This window comes from Magnolia sinica, chromosome 10 (genome assembly GCF_029962835.1).
Source record: "Magnolia sinica isolate HGM2019 chromosome 10, MsV1, whole genome shotgun sequence".
NCBI classification, from domain to species: Eukaryota; Viridiplantae; Streptophyta; class Magnoliopsida; order Magnoliales; family Magnoliaceae; genus Magnolia; species Magnolia sinica.
The window spans coordinates 18221913-18245616 of record NC_080582.1 but is presented as its reverse complement, the minus strand read 5'-3'; the positions used below and the strand labels follow the sequence as shown (position 1 = coordinate 18245616).

General features: G+C 37.5%; 1 protein-coding gene across 1 annotated transcript; it reads right to left on the bottom strand.

The window, feature by feature from the left end:
* Window positions 1–10766: 10766 nt before the first annotated feature.
* LOC131257378 (protein PHLOEM PROTEIN 2-LIKE A9-like) lies at window positions 10767–23183 on the bottom strand. Its single transcript, XM_058258266.1, has 4 exons — window positions 22966–23183; window positions 22727–22838; window positions 20253–20335; window positions 10767–11388 (listed from the first exon to the last, which is right to left on the bottom strand). Exons 2-4 carry the CDS (start codon window positions 22772–22774, stop codon window positions 11016–11018), a joined length of 504 nt encoding a protein of 167 aa, XP_058114249.1. The 5' UTR covers window positions 22775–22838; window positions 22966–23183; the 3' UTR covers window positions 10767–11015.
* Between the last annotated feature and the right edge of the window lie 521 nt (window positions 23184–23704).

The window sequence follows — 23704 nt, the reverse complement described above, 5'->3', positions numbered from 1 at the left end:
GAGCATAACTCAGCTCCCGAGTTTCAAAACATCACTTATGCAACATATTTAACGATAGATGTATGTTGTCTGTATGAGTGCGTAAAACATGGAATAGATTAAGTCAAACTGCAAACATAAGTCAGGGATAAGTGAAAAACGCAAGCGGAAGACTTAAAGAAACATATGTGTACATATGCAAGTCCCTGAAATACGTATACTCTGCCAGGTCATAATTACAAGTGTTGCTTTCAAAATACAAGTATCAACATGACATCATCTATTACAATTATAAAGAAAACCTAGAATCCCCGCATATCAAGACATGGTTCATATGAACCCGCCTGAGAACTGTATAAAAGAAAACACGTCCTTATCATCCTCGTACTCCTGATCTGCCTCAGGGGTCGCGTCAACATCTGCATCTAAGACAGGGTCTGGTTGGTATTGAAACACTGTCCTAGAATGTGGGAGTGAGTGATCAACTCAGTGAAACTATACAGTAAAAGTTAACACGTTATCAAATCAATCAAGCAGTAATGATAAGGCAATATAATCAAACACGTCCTAATTACTCTTGTTAATGTAGGGATGTATGTAAGAATGATGCATGCCCTTGCCTACACTTCCTCAGCGTCTTCATCTTACGGTATGCATGACAACCTCTCGCAGTGCCAACAACTCCTACGCACATGCAATGCGGTGCATGAACATGATTACCCAGTTGTTATTAGTCCTTTTCATACAGCAGGATTGGGAAGCTAAGGTACCTTCCTTATATCACTTTCCAAATAGTAATCCATTCTAGGGTCCTCAGTCCTAGACAATCTCATCGATCATATGGTTTTAGATCACTGCAAAAGGCTCGTCACCAATCAATGCATGCCTATCATACCTTAGTTACTACCCTAAGGCTCGTCGCCTCAATACAGTAACAAGGTATGCTCGAGGTCACTACAAAGGGCTCGTCACCAATCAATATAGGCCGATAACACGAATATAGTATCCCATACCACCATAATTGGCTCACGAGTCTAGTGTGCTCACTGGTCACTACGGGGAGGCTCGTCACCCCAGCATAGGCCGACAGCTCGACCACGGTGTCCCATACTACCATGCCCGGCTCATAAGTCTTAGCGGATCACGATACAATGGTTGCGAAATTGCATTGGTAAGTTTGGTACCCTAGATTCAAGCAATAGTGTCCATACATGGTGTACATCCACCGGGATAATTGGGTTACTTGACGAACTTGACTAGCACGAGCGCACGTTAAGTTGAACGGCATAGAGTGCACAAACACTCCGTGTGGCCAAACTACTGCCGACAACCCTAATACGACTCAATTTCGTCAAACACGTCTTACGTGGCAAAAACAACCTCGGCCATGAACTCAAAGATTGTTACTGATTTTTTGGACTATTCCATAGTCCCAAACATATTCAATTATAACAGATATTCATATCACAGTAATGGAACAACAATTCTAATCATACAATATGGAAGCATGTGATGAATATCAACTTAGCATAGATTTACACATAGGTAGTACTTGAAGTTAAACAATAAGGAATGTCAATTGCATGTAGGAAATCATACACACCAATAGGATAGTTGAGAATCTCTTCTCAACATCCATAAATAGGTTAATGTAATACACACTTAACTATACAAACATTTCTACAAACACTTAGACTACATAGTCTAACATACATGATGTATGTTAGTGATAACACACATTTGGACAATCCCTTTCGCCAAGGATTTGACACACATACAACTAGTACAAGTACACGACAATTAATCATGGCAAACACATGTTCATATTTTATACGTATACGATACTTCCTACATATACATAGAACACACAAATCTCAATATATCTCATTTATATCAGGAAAGCAAAATAAACATTACAGTTGGCATGTGAAATTGCATCCATAATAATAATAAACCATTACCCAACATTGAAAGCCTTGAAAACCATAACCTATACGAATATAGTCCGCACCTTAAACCAGAAAAGCACAAAAGATCTGATTCAGACGATAAGTCTTCGTCAACGGCGACTAGAAAACCTAAGGCAAGAATAGAAATGAGCTACATCAACACTTAGACAAGTCTAAGCTCTAACACAGGCTAGGGTTTGATTAACTTACCCAAGAAGGAACTTAGAATCGCCGGAATAATGATTCAAAAGTGATGGTTTAGGGATACAGAGTAACAGAAAAGAATCTCAAGATGATTCACCAACTTCTCTCTCACTTTCTCTCTCTTTTCCTCTCTCTTTCTTAGCTAGGGTTAGGAAATTCGTATGGAAAAGAGAGTGAGGGTTTTAATGTCTTTATATAGGCCTAAGATTGATGAAACCAGCCTCAGGGCCAAGGTATACTTAGGTTATAACCAAATCAGGCCTATTTTGATCCAACGGAACACTTCTGGTGGTCCTTTCTCTATGTGCGATCGGACTTAAGCTCACTCACCATGGATCTAGGTCAGGCTGAGTTTTCGTACCGATCGGATTTACAGATCAGCCATGGCGGACCACTCTCAATTGAACGGTCACCGAAACTCGATCAGGTCCACCGGCACTTGGACATGCCTAGGCCATCTTCCCTGATCCGAGGGTGAAATTGGGTCAAAATCCAACGGTCAGAGTGCTTAAAATCGTCGCGCAAACGACACGACTCAGATTTCATAAAATCACATTTAATTTCTTAGCTTTCTCACACTCTTTATTCCAGACTCAAGAAAATCAACCCAGGACATCATCTGGACTTGATTTTTGAGGTGATGGTCAAGCCCAACAAGATGACCAAAATTGTCTAAGATCGGCGCTATTGGACTTTCGACGCGCAGTCCAGGTCCGATACAAAGTTTCCCAGTACTCCCGAGAGCAACTGGATTTAGCATTGAATCCTATATTTCAGGGTAACATAGCGTTAACGATTCTACAGGTTTTGAGTCCTTCAGATCAAATTTAAAGTGATTGGTGCAAATTTCACAAGCAATTGAGTTTAACGCTAATTAACCCACATATAACTTCTAAGGAAAAATAGAGGTAGTACTCAGGTCTTGGCACGAAATTTTTCGGGTCATTACAATCTACCCCCCTTAAAGAAAAATTTCGTCCTCGAAATTCGTACCTTCTCATACTCCTCAAGGATCTGAGGGTAGCTCTTTCTAACCTCAGCTTTAGTCTCCCAAGTAGTCTCTTCTTCACTATGATGCGTCCATAATACTTTCACAAGAGGGATGACCTTGCTACGCAATACCTGCTCCTTCCTGTCTAGGATACGTGTCGGTCGCAGTACATATGTGGCATCCTCGCTCATCAGGAGCAACGGGACAACATACACAAATTCTACAATAAACTTGCACCCTCCTATACTAAGGTGGCGACAGCGTGTGTTGTATGACCATAACCCAGGTCCGGTTTAATCCACATCATGCTCTGATACCAACTTGTACCGCCCTGAAAATCGGGGGTCGAACATAACTCAGCTCCCGAGTTTCAAAACATCACTTATGCAACATATTTAACGATGGATGTATGTTGTCTGTATGAGTGCATAAAACATGGAATAGATTAAGTCAAACTGCAAACATAAGTCAGGGATAAGTGAAAGACGCAAGCGGAAGACTTAAAGAAACATATGTGTACATATGCAAGTCCCTGAAATACGTATACTCTGCCAGGTCATAATTACAAGTGTTGCTTTCAAAATACAAGTATCAACATGACATCATCTATTACAATTATAAAGAAAATCCAGAATCCCTGCATATCAAGACATGGTTCACATGAACCCGCCTGAGAACTGCATAAAGAAAATGCGTCCTCATCATCCTCGTACTCCTGCTCTACTTCAGGGGTCGCGTCAGCATCTGCATCTAAGACAGGGTCTGGTTGGTGTTGAAACATCGTCCTAGAATGTGGGAGTGAGTGATCAACTCAGTGGAACTATACAGTAAAAGTTAACATGTTATCAAATCAATCAAGCAGTAATGATAAGGCAATACAATCAAACAAGTCCTAATTACTCTTGTTAATGCAATGATGTATGTAAGAATGATGCATGCCCTCACTTGCACTCCCTCAGCGTCTTCATCTTACGGTACGCATGACAACCTCCCGCAGTGCCAACAACTCCTACGTATATGCAATGCGGTGCATGAACATGATTACCCAGTTGTTATTAGTCCTTTTTATACAGCAGGATTGGAAAACTAAGGTACCTTTCTCATATTTTCAAACAGTGATCCATTCTAGGGTAGTCAGTCCTAGACAATCTCATACGATCATATGATTTTAGGTCACTGCAAAGGGCTCGTCACCAATCAATGCATGCCTATCATACCTTAGTTACTACCCTAAGGCTCGTCCCCTCAATGCAGTAGAAAGGTATGCTCGAGGTCACTACAAAGGGCTCGTCACCAATCAATGTAGGCCGACAGCACGAATATAGTGTCTCATACCACCATAATCGGCTCACGAGTCTAGTGTGCTCACTGGTCAATATAGGGAGGCTCATCACCCCAGCGTAGGCCAACAGCTCGACCACGGTGTCCCATATCACCATGCCCAGCTTATGAGTCTTAGCGGATCAAGGTACAATGGTTGTACAATTGTATTGGTAAGTTTAGTACCCTAGATTCAAGCAATAGTGTCCATACATGGTGTACATCTACTAAGATAATCGAGTTACTTGAAGAACTTGACTAGCATGAGCGCACGTTGAGTTAAACGACATAGAGTGCGCAAACACTCCGTGTGGCCAAACCACTGCCGACAACCCTAATACGACTCGGTTTCATCAAACACGTCTTACGTGGCGAAAACAATCTCGGCCACGAACTCAAAGATTGTTACCAATTTCCTGGACTATTCCATAGTCCTAAACACATTCAATTATAACAGATATTCATATCACAATAATGGAACAACAATTCTAATCATATAATATGGAAGCATGTGATGAATATCAACTTAGCATAGATTTACACATAAGTAGTACTTGAAGTTAAACAACAAGGAATGTCAATTGCATGTAGGAAATCATACACACCAATAGGATAGTTGAGAATCTCTTCTCAATGTCCATAAATAGGTTAATGTAATACATACTTAACTATTCAAACATTTCTACAAACACTTAGACTATATAGTCCAACATACATGATGTATGTTAGTGATAACACACATTTGGACAATTCCTTTCGCCAAGGAGTTGACACACATACAACTAGTATAAGTACATGACAATTAATCATGGCAAACACATGTTCATATTTTATACGTATACGATACTTCCTACATATACATAGAATACACAAATCTCAATATATCTCATATATATCAGGAAAGCAAAATAAACATTACAGTTGGCATGTGAAATTGCATCCATAACAATAACAAACTATTACCCAACATTGAAAGCCTTGAAAACCATAACCTATACGAATATAGTCCGCACCTTAAACCAGAAAAGCACAAAAGATCTGATTCAGACGATAAGTCTTTGTCAACGGCGACTAGAAAACCTAAGGCAAGAATAGAAATGAGTTACATCAACACCTAGACAAGTCTAAGCTCTAACACAGGCTAGGGTTTAATTAACTTACCCAAGAAGAAACTTAGAATCGCCGGAATAACGATTCACAAGTGATGGTTTAGGGATACAGAGTAACAGAAAAGAATCTCAAAATGATTCACCAACTTCTCTCTCATTTTCTCTCTCTTTTCCTCTCTCTTTCTTAGCTAGGGTTAGGAAATTCATATGGAAAAGAGAGTGAGGGTTTTAAGGTCTTTATATAGGCCTAACATTGATGAAAGTAGCCCCAGGGCCAAGGTATACTTTGGTTATAACCAAATCAGGCCTATTCCGATCCAACGGAACACTTCTGGTAGTCCTTTCTCCACGTGCGGTCGGACTTAAGCTCACTGACCATGGATCTAGGTCAGATTGAGTTTTCGTACCGATCGAATTTACAGATCAGCCGTGGCGGACCACTCTCAATGGAACGGTCACCGAAACTCAATCAGGTCCACCGGCACTTGGACATGCCTAGGCCATCTTCCTTGATCCGAGGGTGAAATTGGGTCAAAATCCAACGGTCAGAGTGCTTAAAATCGTCACGCAAGCGACACGACTCAGATTTTATAAAATCATATTTAATTTCTCAGCTTTCTCACACTTTTTATTCCGGACCTAAGCAAATCGATGCAGGACATCATCTGGACTTGATTTTTGAGGTGATGGTCAAGCCCAACAAGATGACCAAAATTGTCTAAGATCGACTATCGGACTTTCAACGCGGGGTCCAGGTCCGATACAAAGTTTCCCAGTACTCCCGAGAGCAATTGGATTTAGCGTTGAATCCTAGATTTCAGGGTAACATAGCGTTAATGATTCTACAGGTTTTGAGTCCTGCAGATCGAATTTAAAGTGATTGGTATAAATTTCACAAGCAATTGAGTTTAGCGCTAATTAACCCACATATAACTTCTAAGGAAAAAATAGAGGTAGTACTCGGGTCTTGGCACGAAATTTTCTTGATCATTACACACATGGAAAGAATATATAGGGAATAAAGAAAAAGGAAAGAGAAGGTGCCTTTTTTCCATTGCAGGCAGTCCACTCATGTTTTGGATGTTCATCTTTTTTTAAAAAAATAAAAATAAAAAATAATTTTTTTTAAAGATGTTTTAACATGAGTCGGCATAATAAATGTATGAGTCATCACGGTAGAATCTATAAAGCCATTTTCGCATGGGATCCACGATACCACATTTGTGCAGGCTACACAAAAACTGAAGGAATGCAAGAGAAGGCTGATGGATGGATTTAAATTAAATGACAAAAGTGCCCACGGTCAAAGATTTAAACACATCCCATATTTCCTTTTCAAAATTGAAAATTTATGCCCCTCCCTCTAGCCAATTGCAAGGGTAAAATTGGCTAAACAATACTTGCATATTGTATGTAGTAGAGATGGACATACAAACGGTTAAAAAAACAATACAACATCCATTAGGAGAAGCCGTTACAGACTAGGGGTGCAAGTTGGGTGCGTTGAGTCAAGTTGAAGTTCAACCCAAGCCCAACGCAGCTGCAAGAGGAGTTGGCCCGGTGCCTAACCCAATAAAAGTGCAGCCTAAGGTATACAGAACACTCTATCCCTCGTGTTAGATTGGGTTGTAGTAGGTTAATACCTACTAGTAAATTAACACAAAATCAAACAGCTAATCATCAAATAATATAATTAAAATAACAACTTTAAGTACTAAAGTAACACTAATAAAATGAAGTCTACAATCACCACTCATAAAAAATAAAATTAACGAAATAGATAAAAAAAAAAATTTAAAAAAAAAAAATCACTGATATTAGAGACCATATTCAAAAGACATTGGACCACTTACTATGCGGACTCTGGTGAACCTCATTTTCCATGCATGGACAGTTTCAATAATGAACCCTACATAGCATAAAGTCTACAACATAGTGCTATTCAATAAATAAATAAATAAGAACCTTATTTTCTATACATGCTATGATTTTGATGTTTATATTATGTATATTAGTTATAACTCATACGCATATGTAATGCATATAAGGTTGAGTTTGGGTTGGGTTGCCTAATGACCCCCCTCCCCTTCTTACGTAAGTTCCTTAAAAGTGGGCCTATTCATCTCCTACAGTCTCATCTGATTCATATAACAAAGCTTCTATAATGATGCCTCAACAACGCGTATGTAATCAAGATCATCCTCATACTCATCCACCTCCTTTACATCCTCAGGGTATTATCTTGTTTGTGCTAACTAATGTCTAAACTCCCTCTCACATGCAGCACAATCATCTCTAATCTCACTCTTTCTATTTTTCAAAACCACCTTCACCTTTGCTCTCACCTCCTTTGGAACATTTGGATAATCAACAACATTCCCATGCTATCCCGCTAAGTGTCCCTTGAAGCAGGACACCCATCCACTCTTCAACATGTGCCTAAAATAATTGCATCGGGGCCTAATTCGATTATCAGGAAGTGGGGTCCCATGCTATCAACTAATAGTGAGTTGTATCCCATTTGCTCCTAACATTTTCTACCTGTAAAACAACAATAAGTAAGTTGTTAACATATTCGATGTGCTAACACCCTGATCCATAGCTCAAGTGGTAGACTGGGTGAAAGATACCTCCTTTCAACATTGAGGTGTTGGTCTGCTAGTGGGTGTACTAACAAGCTAACAAAAGAAAAAATAAATAAATAAAATTATTTGGTGCACTAAATTCATAGGTATCAAGGCTAATTAACAGTTGATCCGACCATATAATAATAATAATAATAATTGTTTATTTTTAATAAAAAAATTTAAAAAATACCAAACCTTTATGAATTTATAGATCAACTTCCAACATGTCTAATTTGATTTTTCTGTTGCCTAAATTATAATTTAAATGGGTCAAATTTAGGGAATTTTATATTTTGAAAATTTCCAAAATTTTCTTAAAATTTCAAAATTATTAAATTAGAGTAGCCAACACTCCTAAAGACTTGCAAGCCAAGGCTAATTAACCACTAATTAAATTGGATTTTTTGAAAAATTATTTTTTATTATTGGGGTTGTAATGATCTCATTACAACCCAATAATAAAAAATTGCTTAGTTTATATATACCATAAAAGGTGACAGATTGGGATAAAGGGAAAACAAAAATATCAAATTGATCCAAAACTTTTGTGACGGACCCTCAAGAAGTTTTCAATGGTAGGCGTGCAATCCTTGCTGCCTCTTGTGGTGTGGTCCACTTTAGCTTTGGATCTGTCTCATTTTTGAACTCGTTCCCTAAAAAATGATCTCACAAAATGGTTGGATGTTTGGATATAACACATACATCATGATGGGACCCACAAGAATCGGTGATGTCAACACACCACTGAGGTCAGTGGCACACCATGCAATCTGCTTCAGGATTTGGGTCTCATCAGTGGGTACCACTGTAAACATGCCCCATAAAAAAATAAAAAAATAAAATTTAAAAAAAAGGTCTATATTGGCAACATGTATGCATTAAATTTAGACTTTTTCTTCAATAATCCACTTTTCTTGTAAAGCTACAATCCACCTGTTGAGTGGACTGCCTTATTTTTAGGCTAGGTCATGTCTGTGGTGGCTTCCACTTGATGAATGGTTCTAAATCTCACTCAAATGTGCCACATTGGCTATGTGGTGCGCATCCACCTCTTAAAAATATAGCGCGAAAGCTATAGAAAATGGAGCATATACTTTATTGTAATCATAGTGCGGTGGTTGGATCCTTAGGGCCTGTTTGGGAGCGTGGATCTGGAACCCCCTGGATTCGCAACCCCTAGGATTGGAAACCCCCTGGATTGGCAATCCTCTCGGTGTGTTTGGCACCCTGGAGTGTGAATCAACTTTAATTCAAAAATACCTATATATGGTATATTTACGGGGGTTTGAATTTAATTACTAAATCAACTTTAATATCCTCAATTAGTGAGATATATAATTTTTGACACTATGGTTGTGATAAGCCCGCTAAAATATATGCTTTGCCTAAAAATGATGAAATTCCAAGTCTCAGATGGACTGCAAGCACAAGATCATGTCCGAGTAACTAACCAACGATTTTTAATCGTTGATTAATATGGACAATGTTTGGATGGTGCTGGACAATATTTGGACGGTACTGATCTACATGAACAATGTTTGGACGGTGTTGATCATCGTTAGTGGGCCACGTGCCCAGTAGAATGATAGTGTACAGTAACATACATTTATACCTGCAACTATTGAAATGATTTTAAGTGTAATCCAAGCTCTCACCTTGGATTACAAACCCCCTCAAAGAGGGGATTGGGAACCCCCTGGATTGGCAATCCCCAGTTGCTTTATGCTGCCAAACAACAAAGGGGATTTGAAACCCCTTCTAACCCCCTCCAATCCCCTCCAATCCAAGGTGCCAAACGACCCCTTATTCTTGTTCCGGTGGTAGACCCTTAGGAGTTTCAACACCTGCTCAAGGGTTCAAGTATCCATATGTGATAAAATGCCACTGCGCGTGCACCAGCTCTCACTGAACTCGTGCCAACCTTTTTTAGAACTTATTATTTTTTAGAACTCATTATACATGATGTGAATCCAAAATTTGAACAGTCCAATGTGAAGCAGCACCTCATGAAAATCCCCAAGATTAATTTTTTACTTTGATCCAAGACTTTGGTGGGCCCTAAAAAATGAAAACAGTTTCCTCCCTTGATTTGCATTTCTCTTTGTTATGGCCTACCAAAACTTTTATAGCAGAGTGAAATTTTTTTCCCTTGGTGTTTCATGGGATTCCACATCACATGGACCGTTTGGATTAGATGCCCATAACACATATGCAAAGGTGCACATGTGCGTAGGTGCACAGGTGAGCACGACTCTTTTGGTCCGTATCCCAAAAGGCAGGCAATTAAATGAAAAATCTCCTCTTAGACTTCAGGGTTTTGGGGTAGGTTTTTTCTTTTTAATATTATGTATGGGTATTTTTTCTCAATATTTGACTTATAGGTTTTTCCTTTTTAATATTATGTATGGGTATTTTTTCTCAATATTTGACTTATCCATCTCAAGGTTAGGACAAACTTGAGAAGCTTTCTCTGAAAAGGTGTCTCACTGGTGCTTGTAAACAAGTGATTCTAAGCATATAAAATTACAAAGCTTGATTTTGAAGAGTCAAACAAAACAAGGAGAAAGATCCTACAACACTTTTCATATTTAAGAACCTAGAAGTTGAAATTAAATTCACTGGCCATCGGCCACCTCCAAAGCAACGGAACAGCTCATCGTGGAAGGGATGATACTTCTTTAGCCATCCGTGGCATAATGTTAGTCGTCATACAATCTTATTAGAGATGTTCCAATCTTTATTATTATCATAAACTGGTAGATGCATGCATGCATGCAAACCAAAGTCCTGCGGTAAAAGAGGAAACAAGAGAGAGAGATAATCAACGGCTATTATTTTATAGGGGTGAGATGACCACTTTATGGATGACTAGGCCAGTCTTCCAACTTCCCCTCCATACTTCGTAGAGGCCAAAGTTGAGATTCTCGTTGGATTCTACCTCCGCCACTGTGAGTTCAAAAGTGTGATCTTCTGGGATATCAAATTGGGTATTTGGGTCCCTACCACTCAAATCAACACCCTTCCATTTAAAGTCATTCCTTCCGACCTTGGTCATCATGTATATGGGGTTGTTAGACCAACCGGACCCATTTGCCTGTAAGCTTACAATGAAGCCGATTTTATATTTCCTGTGCTTTAGTTTATTGAGCTCGATTGAACCGCTCACTTCAAACCAATTCACTCCTAGAAGCTCAGCGGTGTCGTTTTCACTACAAGAATGAAATGAGAGAAAATAATCATCATCACATAGCATCACATATCTATACATATAAGATAATCATCAATAAAATTTAATAAATATAAAAAATGTATACTTTATAATCTTAATCGTGGAATAAGAGATTGATTTATGCATCGATTACAGGAATCAAAATAAATAAATTGAGACTACATACCTATTTGAGAAGCAGATTTTTTGCACTTTAGAGGAAGCTAAGGGGATGGGAAAGAACCACAATTATATATAGGTGTGGAAACCTAGTTTATATTTATTTGAATTGGGATAGAGGCCTTTTTTTACTTATTTAGAAACCCATAGAAACTCCTCCTCATGTATGACTCCTTACGAAGTACTATGTGAAGAAGCATACCACTACTTTCATGCTTTTTATTATGACCATGGATTTAATGTGGTTCATCGGTATGCTTGTTCAGATTATCTATCCTTTAAGTAGATCTAAACCATTGAACATGTATGCGTATCTCATGAAATTCTTACATTCTCCTACTTAGGTATAGTGATCAAATTTATTTTGAAAAAAAATAAAATAAAATTTTACAAAACATGGTTTATTATTTTAAAAGAAAAGGAATCATAATGACCAACTATTGTATCATTATTAAATAAGACAAGCAACTCTTCTTTGATATAGTCCATGAATATCAACCGTGTTAACAAAAAAATTGAGGATAAGGAAGTACGGTATGAAGATTGCGCATGTAATGTAATCATATGTCTCCATCTCCAAGAGGTCCTAGAGCCTTATATATGTTTTCAACGAAACTCAAAATTTTGCTTACTCAAACAAAAAATGCACAAACATAAGGTGAAGTAGAAATAAATTCAATAATGAAGTCATAAAAAATATATGAATAAAATCTCTTTAAATGCTTGTGCATAATGGATCATACTAGGCTCCCACTAATTAAATAATCTATGAGATCTATAACTCCTATAAAAGTAATATACACCTGAAACAACATGATAGGAAACTCTTTAGTGAGCGGATCTGCTATCATTCACTTAATGCCAAAGAACTCCACAAATACCTAACGATTTTGAACTCTTTCCTTCACGATAAGGTAAATGTCGATGAGTTACAATCTTAATGAATATTGTTTATTGTTATTTGAAAAGTTTACTGCAATTGGGTTGTCGTAAAAAGTTCTCTATGATTTTAGGATAACCTCCATTACTTGCAAACTAAATAAAAAATAATAATAATAATAATAAAAAGAAGCTTTGTGCCGTATCACCTAATTTGTAGCTTCATGACAAGCCACATGCTCAGCTTCCAAGACACAATTTCACCAACCATTAAAAAAAAAAAAAAAAAAAAAATAGGTTAGAAACGGACTTTTTAATTTCATGGCAGCTAACAAAATTTGCAATGGAGTATTTAACTAATTTCAAATTGTTGGATCTTTTATATGGAAGTGCAAAGTCCTTCATTCATTGCAAGTAATGTTACACTTCTTTTTTTACGACTATCTAATGTATCCTTACCTTAGAAATATATACCAAACATTTCATCTATAAAGAGTGATATTCTTCTCCATACAAACTTCATCATACATGATCCTTTCTATGATTGATTGATATGAAAAATCTTTTATACAATCCTTTTCTAGATTATTTTTGTGACATTGTAATTATTAGCTAAATTTATCACCATTTTCAATGAGCGATTGGCAGAGAGCACAATTTTGCATATCATATCTTTTGAGTATCATATTGATATTAGCGCTATGCAACAAGCCAAATAGTCTACGCGATTTGTCACGACATATCTTAATGCCGATAACAAATGAGACATCAATAAGATAATTCATCTCAAAGGTTTGAGACAATAATGTTTTTTAATATCGCATAATATCCCAACAAAGTGTCATCAGCATACAAAACCAGCATAATAAACTTGATCTCACTGATCTTAATATTTTTTACAAAGCTATATGAAAAAACTACTTCATGAAATTTCAAGTACCATTATTGCGACTCCTATTGCAACCCATAAATGATTTTTTTTTTTTTTAATAATTTGCAAACCATATGTTTTGATTCATCAGTTATAAAACCTTTTGATTGCATCAAATATATGTTCTATTATAAATATCCATTGAAAAATGTAATTTTGACATCTATTTGATGTAAGTATAAATCCACATGAGTTACAATAGCTATTATGGTTCTACAGGAGTCTTTCTTAAATACATGCATGTGAAAAAATCTACTTAAAATTAATATTTTCTCATTGATTAAAGTCCTTAGTAATTAGTCTAGTTTTATATCTTTTGATATACCATTAGAGTCCCATTTGGTCTTAAATGCCCATTTACAACAAATTGGATAAATTCCTTTGAGTAATTCTATAAGACCCTAGACTTTGTTATTCATTATAGATATTAATTCATCATTCATGGCATAAACCATTGAGAAGAGTTAGCACTCTATTTAGCTTATGTAAAGGATTCGGGATCCCTTTTCACTCCAATGCTAAGCTCATGCTCTTATAAGTAGAGGGAGTAATCGCAAGGAATCATCAATCTCGTCTCTCTGGGATCTTCTTAATGATTTATTATCTTAAATTCGGTTTTGATTTTTTTCTTCAATGAATTGTGTTGAAAATTCATTTGTAATTTGTAGTAATAATGAGCTCTACTATAGAATATATATTCACTTTATTAGGAATAATTGTAACAGAATTCATAATTCACTCTTCCTCGGATACAACATTCTTAATGTTCACGCTTCTACTATTATTAGTGTACTTAATGAACATGCATTTCGAGTCTCCATAATGCTTATGGAGTAAAAATGATAATAGAAATTAATGCATTTTAACTTTTTGGGTATCCAATAAAAAATAGCTTATAGTTCTGGAATCAAGTTTTCTTTTATTCTAGTTATAAGGTTTGACCTTTGGAGGATAATTTCATTCTGTAAGTATAAAAAACTGAGGTTTTTTTTTTTTCCATAACACAATTCAAGTAGGATTTATTTATTTATTATTTTTTTTTATATACAACCTTACAAAAGACCTAATTAAGAATATGTACAACAGTTTCGACCATCCATGTCCATTAGGGTGCAATTGTGCCTTCTTGTTACACTATTTTCTTCTAAAGTCTCATGCATAGTATATTAGGCGACGATGCCATAATTTTGTAGGTATTTTGTGATAAGTCCTGGATCGCCCCTTGGTTTGTCATATCTCCCATAGTACTCACCAAAATGGTCAAATATGATGACCATAACCTTTTCATCAAGTTGATTTTCAACTTCAGCTTTATGCATTTTAAAGGTTTATAGGGCATATGATCTTTAATTTATAAAATAAACAAGCATAAAGTGAGAGTAGTCATTTAGGGATGTGATAAAATATTTATGTTTATTCTAAGATGTAATAGGAAATTCACAGATATCCATATGTATCACCTCTAAGAGTCTTATACTCCTAGTTGCACTTTTATTTTTTATTCTGGTTTGTTTACCTTTTATACAATTTATGAATACTATAAAATTAGAGAAGTATAGAGAATGAAGAATTTCTTCTCGCACTACTCTTTCCAATATCTCATAAGAGATATAACGTAATTGCATGTACCATAATATGGAGGAATTTTCAAAATATATTCTTCTCTTAGTGCATGGCTTAGTTCTTTACAAAGAATTTATATTATAGACATATGAGGCATTCAAGTCTAGTTCATATAATTTATTAACCATAATCCTATTGTTAATCACATTCGAATCATAATAAATATTAAACTTTCAATTTTTAAATCTAAATATATAATCAAATTTATCTACACAAAAAAATAGAAACTGAATTGTCTTATAAGGTACATAAAAGGTATCTACTAGATCTGATATATGACCTAACTCTAACCTAAGCTTACAAACTCCAATTGCCTCTACATCCACTCTTATGGCATTATACATGTAGACTAATAATTTTGCATCAATTAGTGGCTGGCTTTGCAGCATGCCTTGCATGGAATTACAAATTTGAATAGTTTTATTAGAATATATCCACTAAAAATCTATTGATACACGTCAGCAAGATCATATTCGAAACAAACCAAGACATGATTATTATCATTCTTTTAGAGCTATTCCTTAAACTTTTACAATCCCTTTTTTATGACTCGACTTCTTGCAAAAGAAGCAATTATCCTTCTTTTTCTGATTTTTCTTTAATTGATCTTTAGGTTAAGGTGGACTACCGGTTGTAGAATCTGGGGGTCAATTTTCATAACTTTGTTTTCTTTTTCTTTTTCCGTTGTCCTTATCCTAATGTTATAAGATGGACACTATGTGTCTTACCTTTCTTACTAAACATTTTCTCCTCTTAAACATATTGAGAGATTATTTTTTTCAATGTCCATTTTTTCCTTTTGAGGTTATAATTGACTTGGAATGTACTTAATTAAGGAGGTAAGGACTTTAGGATTAAGTATACTAAGAGTTCATCCACAAGTTTAAGATAGAAAGAGCGAATCTTGCTGACCACCTCATCCAGCTCTACGATGTACTCTCGAATATTTTTATGGTTGTTATAAGATGTGTGAGTTAATCTACTTAGAAAGGAACTCACTTCAAATTTATCTAATTTATTGAATTAGTTTCTTATTTTTGGTCATGAAAGCCTCGGCCTTCTCAGTTTCAAGCATGACACCCTTTATCGTTTTAGAATCCAGTGCTTAATGATTTTTTGACAAATCTTATAGGATTTAACCCATGCCTTATAGTGTATAATTCATCCAATTTATTGAATCAATTTCTTATTTTTGGTCATGAAAGCCTCAACCTTCTCAGTTTCAAGCATGACACCCTTCATCGTTTTAGAATCAAGTGCTTCATGAATTTTTGACAAATCTTGTTGGATTTAACTCATGCCTTATAGTATACAATTTCTAACTTAGTTCTTATGTTAGATGCTTTAAGAAGTTCTACATCTTCCAAGACAATATCCATATTCTTGCACCTCACGACTAACTCTATGAACTCTTTCGATTTGAGATAATTTGGCCTAGTTAAAAGGAGTACAAATTTGTATTGAGTTGGAATATTAGTTGATTACACATATATTAATAAAGTTGTTTAATTTAATTTAAACTAATCATGAATATGAACTATGTATCAGTAAAAATTTATATTCAATTGATTAAGGCCTTCGATAATGATGGCCTGAACTAATATGCAAGTGGTTCTCCTGAGCAATTTTTTTAAGATGTGGCTCTCCTAAATATGAAGCTAATTGAATGCTAATCGTATAAATCAAAGGCACTCAACATAAATGGGTCTCTCAACTTTATATCACTAGCATTATTTACTCTAAACCGCATATGTCTTGCCAAATGGTGATTGTTTGTGTTTTCTTCACCACCCGCATTGAACCCCAGTGTAATTCTATGCAATCCTAATGCTGAATCCCATAATCATGAGTCAAAATTTTTATAGTTATTGTGCTGGTTGGTACAACTAGTTCAAATTTCATGAATTTAGATTCAGGATTGCCTATAGAATCCTGCCCTCAACGAATCATATTGAAGTTGTATGATTAGACCTAAAATGTGGCTGATGTTGACCATCCAAAGGCTAGGAGAATCATTTTGTAAATTAGCATTTGGATCAATAGTTAAAGTTCAGCATATGAGATCAGCCATCTAGGATGGGTAATGGCCCTATTTTGGACCAAATCAGGACTCAATAACATGTATACTATAATATTAGGGTTGTGCATCAAGTGAAACCCACCAACCACACATTTATTTAGTCCAGTTAACTTGTACAAAATGATAACCCGAGTACGGTTAATTAAATTATAAAGAATAACATATGATAACTAGATTGATCAAACTCCATAATTGGCTAACCTTAGATCAACTGAAGATATTAGATGTGTTTGAAACATGTTGATTAGGCTAAGGAACAAGTTTTAGCCCAATATGATCTCCTTTTCTCGTTTTTTTCTTTTTTATTTTATTTTATTTTATTTTATTTTTAATTTTTTTTTTGTACACCCCCACACACGCATCCCACATACACCCATGCACTCATGCCGTACTAGAATTTCACGACACATGGAAACTCGAACCCAAGACTTGAAACCTCTAAGAGTCTACCACCGAGGCAAGGACTCGAACCCAACCTAATATGATCTTAAATAAGTCAAATTTGTCCAAAACACTATTTAAATGGCCCTGATCAATTTGACCAGGTTTGGACATATTTTGGAAAATTGATGGGTTCATATTGAAGATCATGTCATTTTAATTATTCAAACCAAAATTTACTTCAATTTAATTGTTGGAACACCAGATATGACTCACTTAATGAGTGATCAATCTTGTATGTCCAATATCTTCATCATTCGGAACCTGATTGAGGTGAGTAACCACTCAATTTGAAGCACATGACAATGAGAACAAGATTATCAGATTAAATGTTCCAACATTGGTCAAAATTGGGTCACAACTCGTTGAGCGCAATAAGACCCATTAAATGTGTGGTTTTAATGTCCTATTCTAATCCAGCCATTAATGGGTTGTGAAACTCAATCCAAGTTAAAACAAGAGTGGGCTCCACATCTCAGAGTCGTCAGAAGATCCAATGGGTTCAAGGATGGCTAAAAACTAATAATGAGTCCGAATGCCCAAAGTGCACTCTAAAAAAACTTCAAACAAAAGATAGAATCATCAGGCGATGGTTTGGGATCCCAGATTCAACCATTGATATTTAGAAACGGATGACTAGATCTGACTATGAAAATCTATGAATCGATAGTTAAGATCTGACCTAGAAGGTTCATGATCGGATTCACCAATCTACATTAATCCGCCATTTGATGCATAGTTTGCTCTCATACCAAATATAATCTTAATTGCGGAATAAGATATTAATCTTTTCATCGATTATGTAAATCAAAACAGCCAAATTAAAACTACATACCTATTTGAGATGCTATGGGAGAAACTTGTCGAATTAGATGAACCAAATATTCTGCACCTTACACCTTTACAGGAATTTCACTAGATAGGTATGAGGGCCTAGTCAATATTTATTTGAAGTGGGATAGAGGCATTTTTATTTATCTATTTATTTATTTACAAATCCTATCAAAATTCTTCATTTATTACTCCACACTAAATGTTTCCAATTTTAATAAATATCGTGTAATATAGCCACAACTTTAATAGGGCCCACCGATATGCCGGATCAAATTATCCATCCATTAAGTAGATTCAAATCATTGATCAAGTATGCCAATACCTTATAGAAGTCATACATATCTTTTAAAATTCCAAAGGGGCTACATGCTGAAGAACTCAATTGTTTCATTTATAGAGAAATATGATCAATAGAGGAGATATGACATCTGTAGAGATATCTCTACATATTCCAATCTAAACGATTTCTATATTCTCTAATCTAATTAGATATTCTAATTTACTTTAATATACTCTAATATTATCCAATACATTTGATAGGCCGCACATAATCTAACATCGAGGCTATTTATCAGCATTGCTTTAACATTATTGTCGATATATATACTTAGGATTGAGAGATGCTAAAGTTATACATACGCCCATAAGAAGGTTGCCCACCTGCAATTTGAGTGGTTCACAAAGTAATTGGACCACCCACGGATACAACTTATTTTTTCTACCTGGGCCGGCCTTCGTGTGGCCGATCACAATTTTTTTTGATGAGTCTAATAATTTGGATATGAGCATATTCATAGTGGGCCCCACTTGATGAGAATCAGAGATCTCCCACATGTCCTATGAACCACCTCGTGGGCCATGATGAATGTAGGGGCTATTAGTTGGGTCTTCCAGATCTGTTCCGTTGGGCCACATGATGATTGGAAATACCCCAAAATCTCTAGAAAGATGAAATCTGTTTGGTAGTTAGCCCTTTGTTGGATCTTGACCATTGCTGTAAATTTTATTTTTACAGCAACCATTTTAGATCAAGCAAGCGATAGACTATTCTGGGCTTCAACTACATATAAAAGCCCAATTCAAGCCCACTTGTTTTTGGTTAAACGCATCTGCCTATTTATCAACGAAATAGGATTGCGTACTGAGTTAATGACTACGCTTTTATCGTACTGAGTAAACTCAGTTGGGACTACTATGAATGTATGTGAGTTATCCACGCCATCCATCCGTTTTTCCAGATTATTTTCATGGTTGATTCAAAAATAGAAATATTCCCAGAGTTCAATGGACCACACCAAAGGAAACAGTGGGAATGATGACTTCCACCGTTGAAACCTTTCTAGGGCCCATAGTGATGTTTATTTGTCATCCAACCTGTTCATAAGATCAAAAATACATGGATGAAGTGAAAACACAAATATCAGCTTGATATAAAATTTCTGTGGGCCCCAAGAAATTTTCAACGGTAGGATTTCAATTCACACTGTTTCCCGTGGTGAGGTCCAGTTGAGATTTGGATATATTTTATTTTTGGGCTCAAGCCATCAAATTTTCTGTTCAAATGGATGGACGGAGTAGATAAAATATGTAAATCACGGTGGACCCCACAGAGCGTACTGAGTAACATCCGCTTCCTTTATCAACTGGGCGCCATATGTAGTCCTAGTTGCACTTTTATGGGCTTGATCTGTAGCCCAAGCGGTCCAGTGTCGGACCACACCCACGGGCTGTCAAATCCAGTATGGTCCATTGACAAATCTAATTATATGCGGTAGATCAAATGATCATGATGTTCTAATCTTGGAGAAACTTTTGGGGCACACAACATTATCATGGATCAAACAGAACAACGGCCCTGATCGACTACAGTGGGCCCCACCTGCAAGGGTACTCTCACCTTTCTGGTAGTCGCCAATAGTTGGGGCTGCGTCCCCATACGATATCAAGTGCTATGGGTTTGATCACGAACGAGCCATCTTCCTGCGTTCACATGAACAGAAATAACTCATAAGCACGTGTCTTCAAACGTGTGGTTTCACCATGCTCGTGGCTAAATTCTTGTTAACAAACACTGACGTGTTTTTGTACATGCCAACGTGCATGTGTGTAGTGGTGGCAACACGGTTCGGGTAAGCTCCTAGAGTTCGTTGATCTGTATTTAATATATATTAAAATATGTATTATGTATTTTAATATATATTTAAAATGCATAATATTTCTATTAAAATTAAAACTGGACCAAAAACAACTCAATGATCGGGTTCAAAATGTTGGACGTGGAAGTAGACTGGTTTTTATAGGGAGTCCAAAGTGATGAAGAAAACCCGAACCTCACTCGATTCCAAATGGTTATTAGAAATTCGGTCTGAACCTGTTCAAAATTGAGTCGGGTCAATCAGCCACAGTAGAGATCTAAGACACCGAGATAGATAGAATGTGTGTATGTTTGTGTGGCTGGCGGCTGTGGTAAAAACAGAGGTGTGAAGCCTGCATGCAGATACAGGCGGATGATCGTTGCTGGGTCCTTACTCTCGCTCCGGTGGTAAACTCTCCAGAGTATTAACTCTCAGTGAAGGGTTCGAGGACCCATATGTGGTGAAATTCCACTACGGCGTGAGTGCATGGGGGTGTGTAAGAAAAAAAAAAAGGCGGATGATCGTAGCCATCCATCTTCTATGTGCGATTATCTCTGAATGTGGGCCTATGGACCAAGCCATGAAGGGAGAGGCTACGTCCTACCATGGTGCGTGTGTACAATATCTATGCCATTCGCAGTACGGGGACCCCATCCAACACGGTCCAAAACAAATCCAGGTGGGCGGCACATGCGTGGTAAAATCTGACAGCTTGACAAACACGACCAACGACCCCATAGTTAACTTAAACGGATTGGCTACTCCCCTGCCATTAGAGTTGTACACGAGCAGAGTACACTCGTCAACTCGCTCGACTTGACTCGGAAAAACTCGACTCGACTTGGCTCGAAATGATTTAGAGCCGACTACGAGTGGATTTTTGGTGCTCGAAATCATTTCGAGCCGAGCATGAGCTTGCCCCTGCTCGACTCGGCTCAACTCGACCAAGGGTATATATATATACCTAAAAAAAAAAAAAAAAACCTAACCAACTTACCCACCCCGCCTGTCCCTTTCCTAGTGCCCCTACTCTCTCTTTGCCTGTTAAAAAAAAAAAAACCCAACGCCCTTCCTTCCCAGCACCCTCACCCTCTCTCAGCCCATCCCTGCACTCATTCGGCATCCATCCGGTACCGCTCGTCCCTGCTGCTTGTCCCTACCTTGTCCGGTGCCCCTCCTCGTCCCTGTCACTCATCTGGTGCTGTAGCTCGTCCTTACCGCTCGTCCCTGCCGCCGGTTGTCTCTGCCGCTCATCCCTGCCTTGCACGCACGGTGCCAGTCGTTCCTGCCGCAGCTCGCCCGGCAAGTACCTAATACCTTTGATTTGAGACCTTTGTCCATGAGCAGAGTATACTCGGACTCGACTCGAAAACTCGAACTCGACTTAGCTCGATATCTGCTTGAACTCGGACGAGCAGAGCACGAGCTGGGCATTCGAGCTCGAAGCCTGAGTCGAGCCAAGTACGAGCTGGCACTCGGGCAATGCGAGCCGAGCACAAGCCGGGCAATACTTGGCTCGGCTTGACTCGTGTACACCTCTACCTGCCACCCACCAATGGCTGGTGGTCGGTGCTCTGTGGGCCCCACTATGATGTATGTGTTTCATCCATGCCGTCCATCTATTTTTATAGATCATTTTGTGGAATGAAACCAAAAATGAGGTATATCCCAACCTCAAGAGGACCACATTAAAGGAAACAGTGTTGATTGAACGTCGACCATAAAAGACTTTTTGGGGCCATAAAAGTTTTGGATCAAGCTGATCTTTATTTTTTTTCCCTTCATCTTCATCTATGTCTATATGACCTAATCAACAGATTGGATGTCAAATAAACAATCTGCTGAGCCTTAGGAGGATTTTAATGGTAGATATCCAATCACTGTGGTTTTCCTATGGTGTGATCCACCTGAGATTTACATCCCCGTAGTTTTTGAAATAAAGCATAAAATGATCTTTAAAAATGGAAAACACATACATCATGGTGGGGGCCCACAGAGCACCGACCACCAGCCACCGGGCTGGTGGCAGGGGAGTAGCCAATCCGTTTCCATAGTTAGCATACTCGTGTGGCCTGAAAATGAGAGGACAAACTCAGTCTCGGTATAGGCTTATCCACTGTGGGACCCACGTGATGAACGGGTCAGATCTTGCATGTGCGTGTCATGTTGGCAAGTGTGCTATATGGAAATAAATAGTGGTTGTTCATCAGGGCAAGATAGACGGTTGGATGGTTACCTCTTCGAGCAGGTAATCTGAGTTTCCTTTGTAGTGACTAGTTCCCATGGAGAAATATGACGATCCACGTTCTTGACTGGACTGAGTTTCTTTTTCTTTTTACCAGGAATGGCTGCAGTGCGTGAATATGAATGATGATCAGTTCTAGGGGTGCCTGTACTGTTCAATGTAGGCTCAAACTCGGCCCGGTCTGGTTAACTGATGATAAAAGAGGAAAAGAGAGGAAACTAGAGTTTCACCTGATACGAGGAAAACCAATACACTGATTCTGGCGAGATTTCAACTCTTCTCTTTCAATTCTGACTGTCGCAGTCACAGGTAGTTGCAGAAGTGGATGGTGTCAGAGAGCTTGCTGCCGCCCTCCATGGCTGCCATCGCTTTTACCGCTTGTGGGGAGGGAGGGAGAGACCTAAAAATTGTCATAGGGAATGCAGAGAGTAAAAGGAAGAAAGGGGACGGATGAGATTGTTTCCCGCTTTTTTTCCTTTTTTAAAAATAACGTGTGGGATGATCCGACGGCCGAAATCGAGGATCCGTTTTCGGAACAAGCGGAGGAATCCAATGATACTCAGCTGCAAGTGATGCTTGATAGGCAGGCACTTAGAAATTGTATATGCGTCATGTTTGAACACAAGTTAAAACGATTAAATTGTAGAAGCTACTGCATCTGAGTCATTATACACAGATCATATTTGTGGAACAATTCTAACCTCTGATTTGTGGACATCAACAAGAACCGTTTGATTTTCTCATTTCAGCCGTCCACTACATGTACATCAATCCGATAGCTAGATAGTCAAATGAGTGTAATTTTTGGTTCATAAAATATCCAATCTGGGACTCATAATTTGTACAGTTAATTTGAACTGATTTTATTCTAATTATGTGATTTGTAGGTAATTAAAAAGTGCACACGTATCAACCATCCTACAATACTAGAGTACGGCACTTTCTCTCTTCAGGCTTTTCAAAAGGAAT

What these genes read in the sequence shown, in the direction of transcription:
- LOC131257378 (XM_058258266.1), bottom strand. Translation starts at nt 22,774, where the DNA reads ATGGGAACTAGTCACTACAAAGGAAACTCAGATTACCTGCTCGAAGAG. An exon ending in CAGATTACCTGCTCGAAGAG is followed by an intron (nt 20,336 to 22,726) that starts GTAACCATCCAA and finishes ATGTGAACGCAG; the next exon opens with GAAGATGGCTCGTTCGTGAT. An exon ending in TATTGGCGACTACCAGAAAG is followed by an intron (nt 11,389 to 20,252) that starts GTGAGAGTACCC and finishes TCATTCTTGTAG; the next exon opens with TGAAAACGACACCGCTGAGC.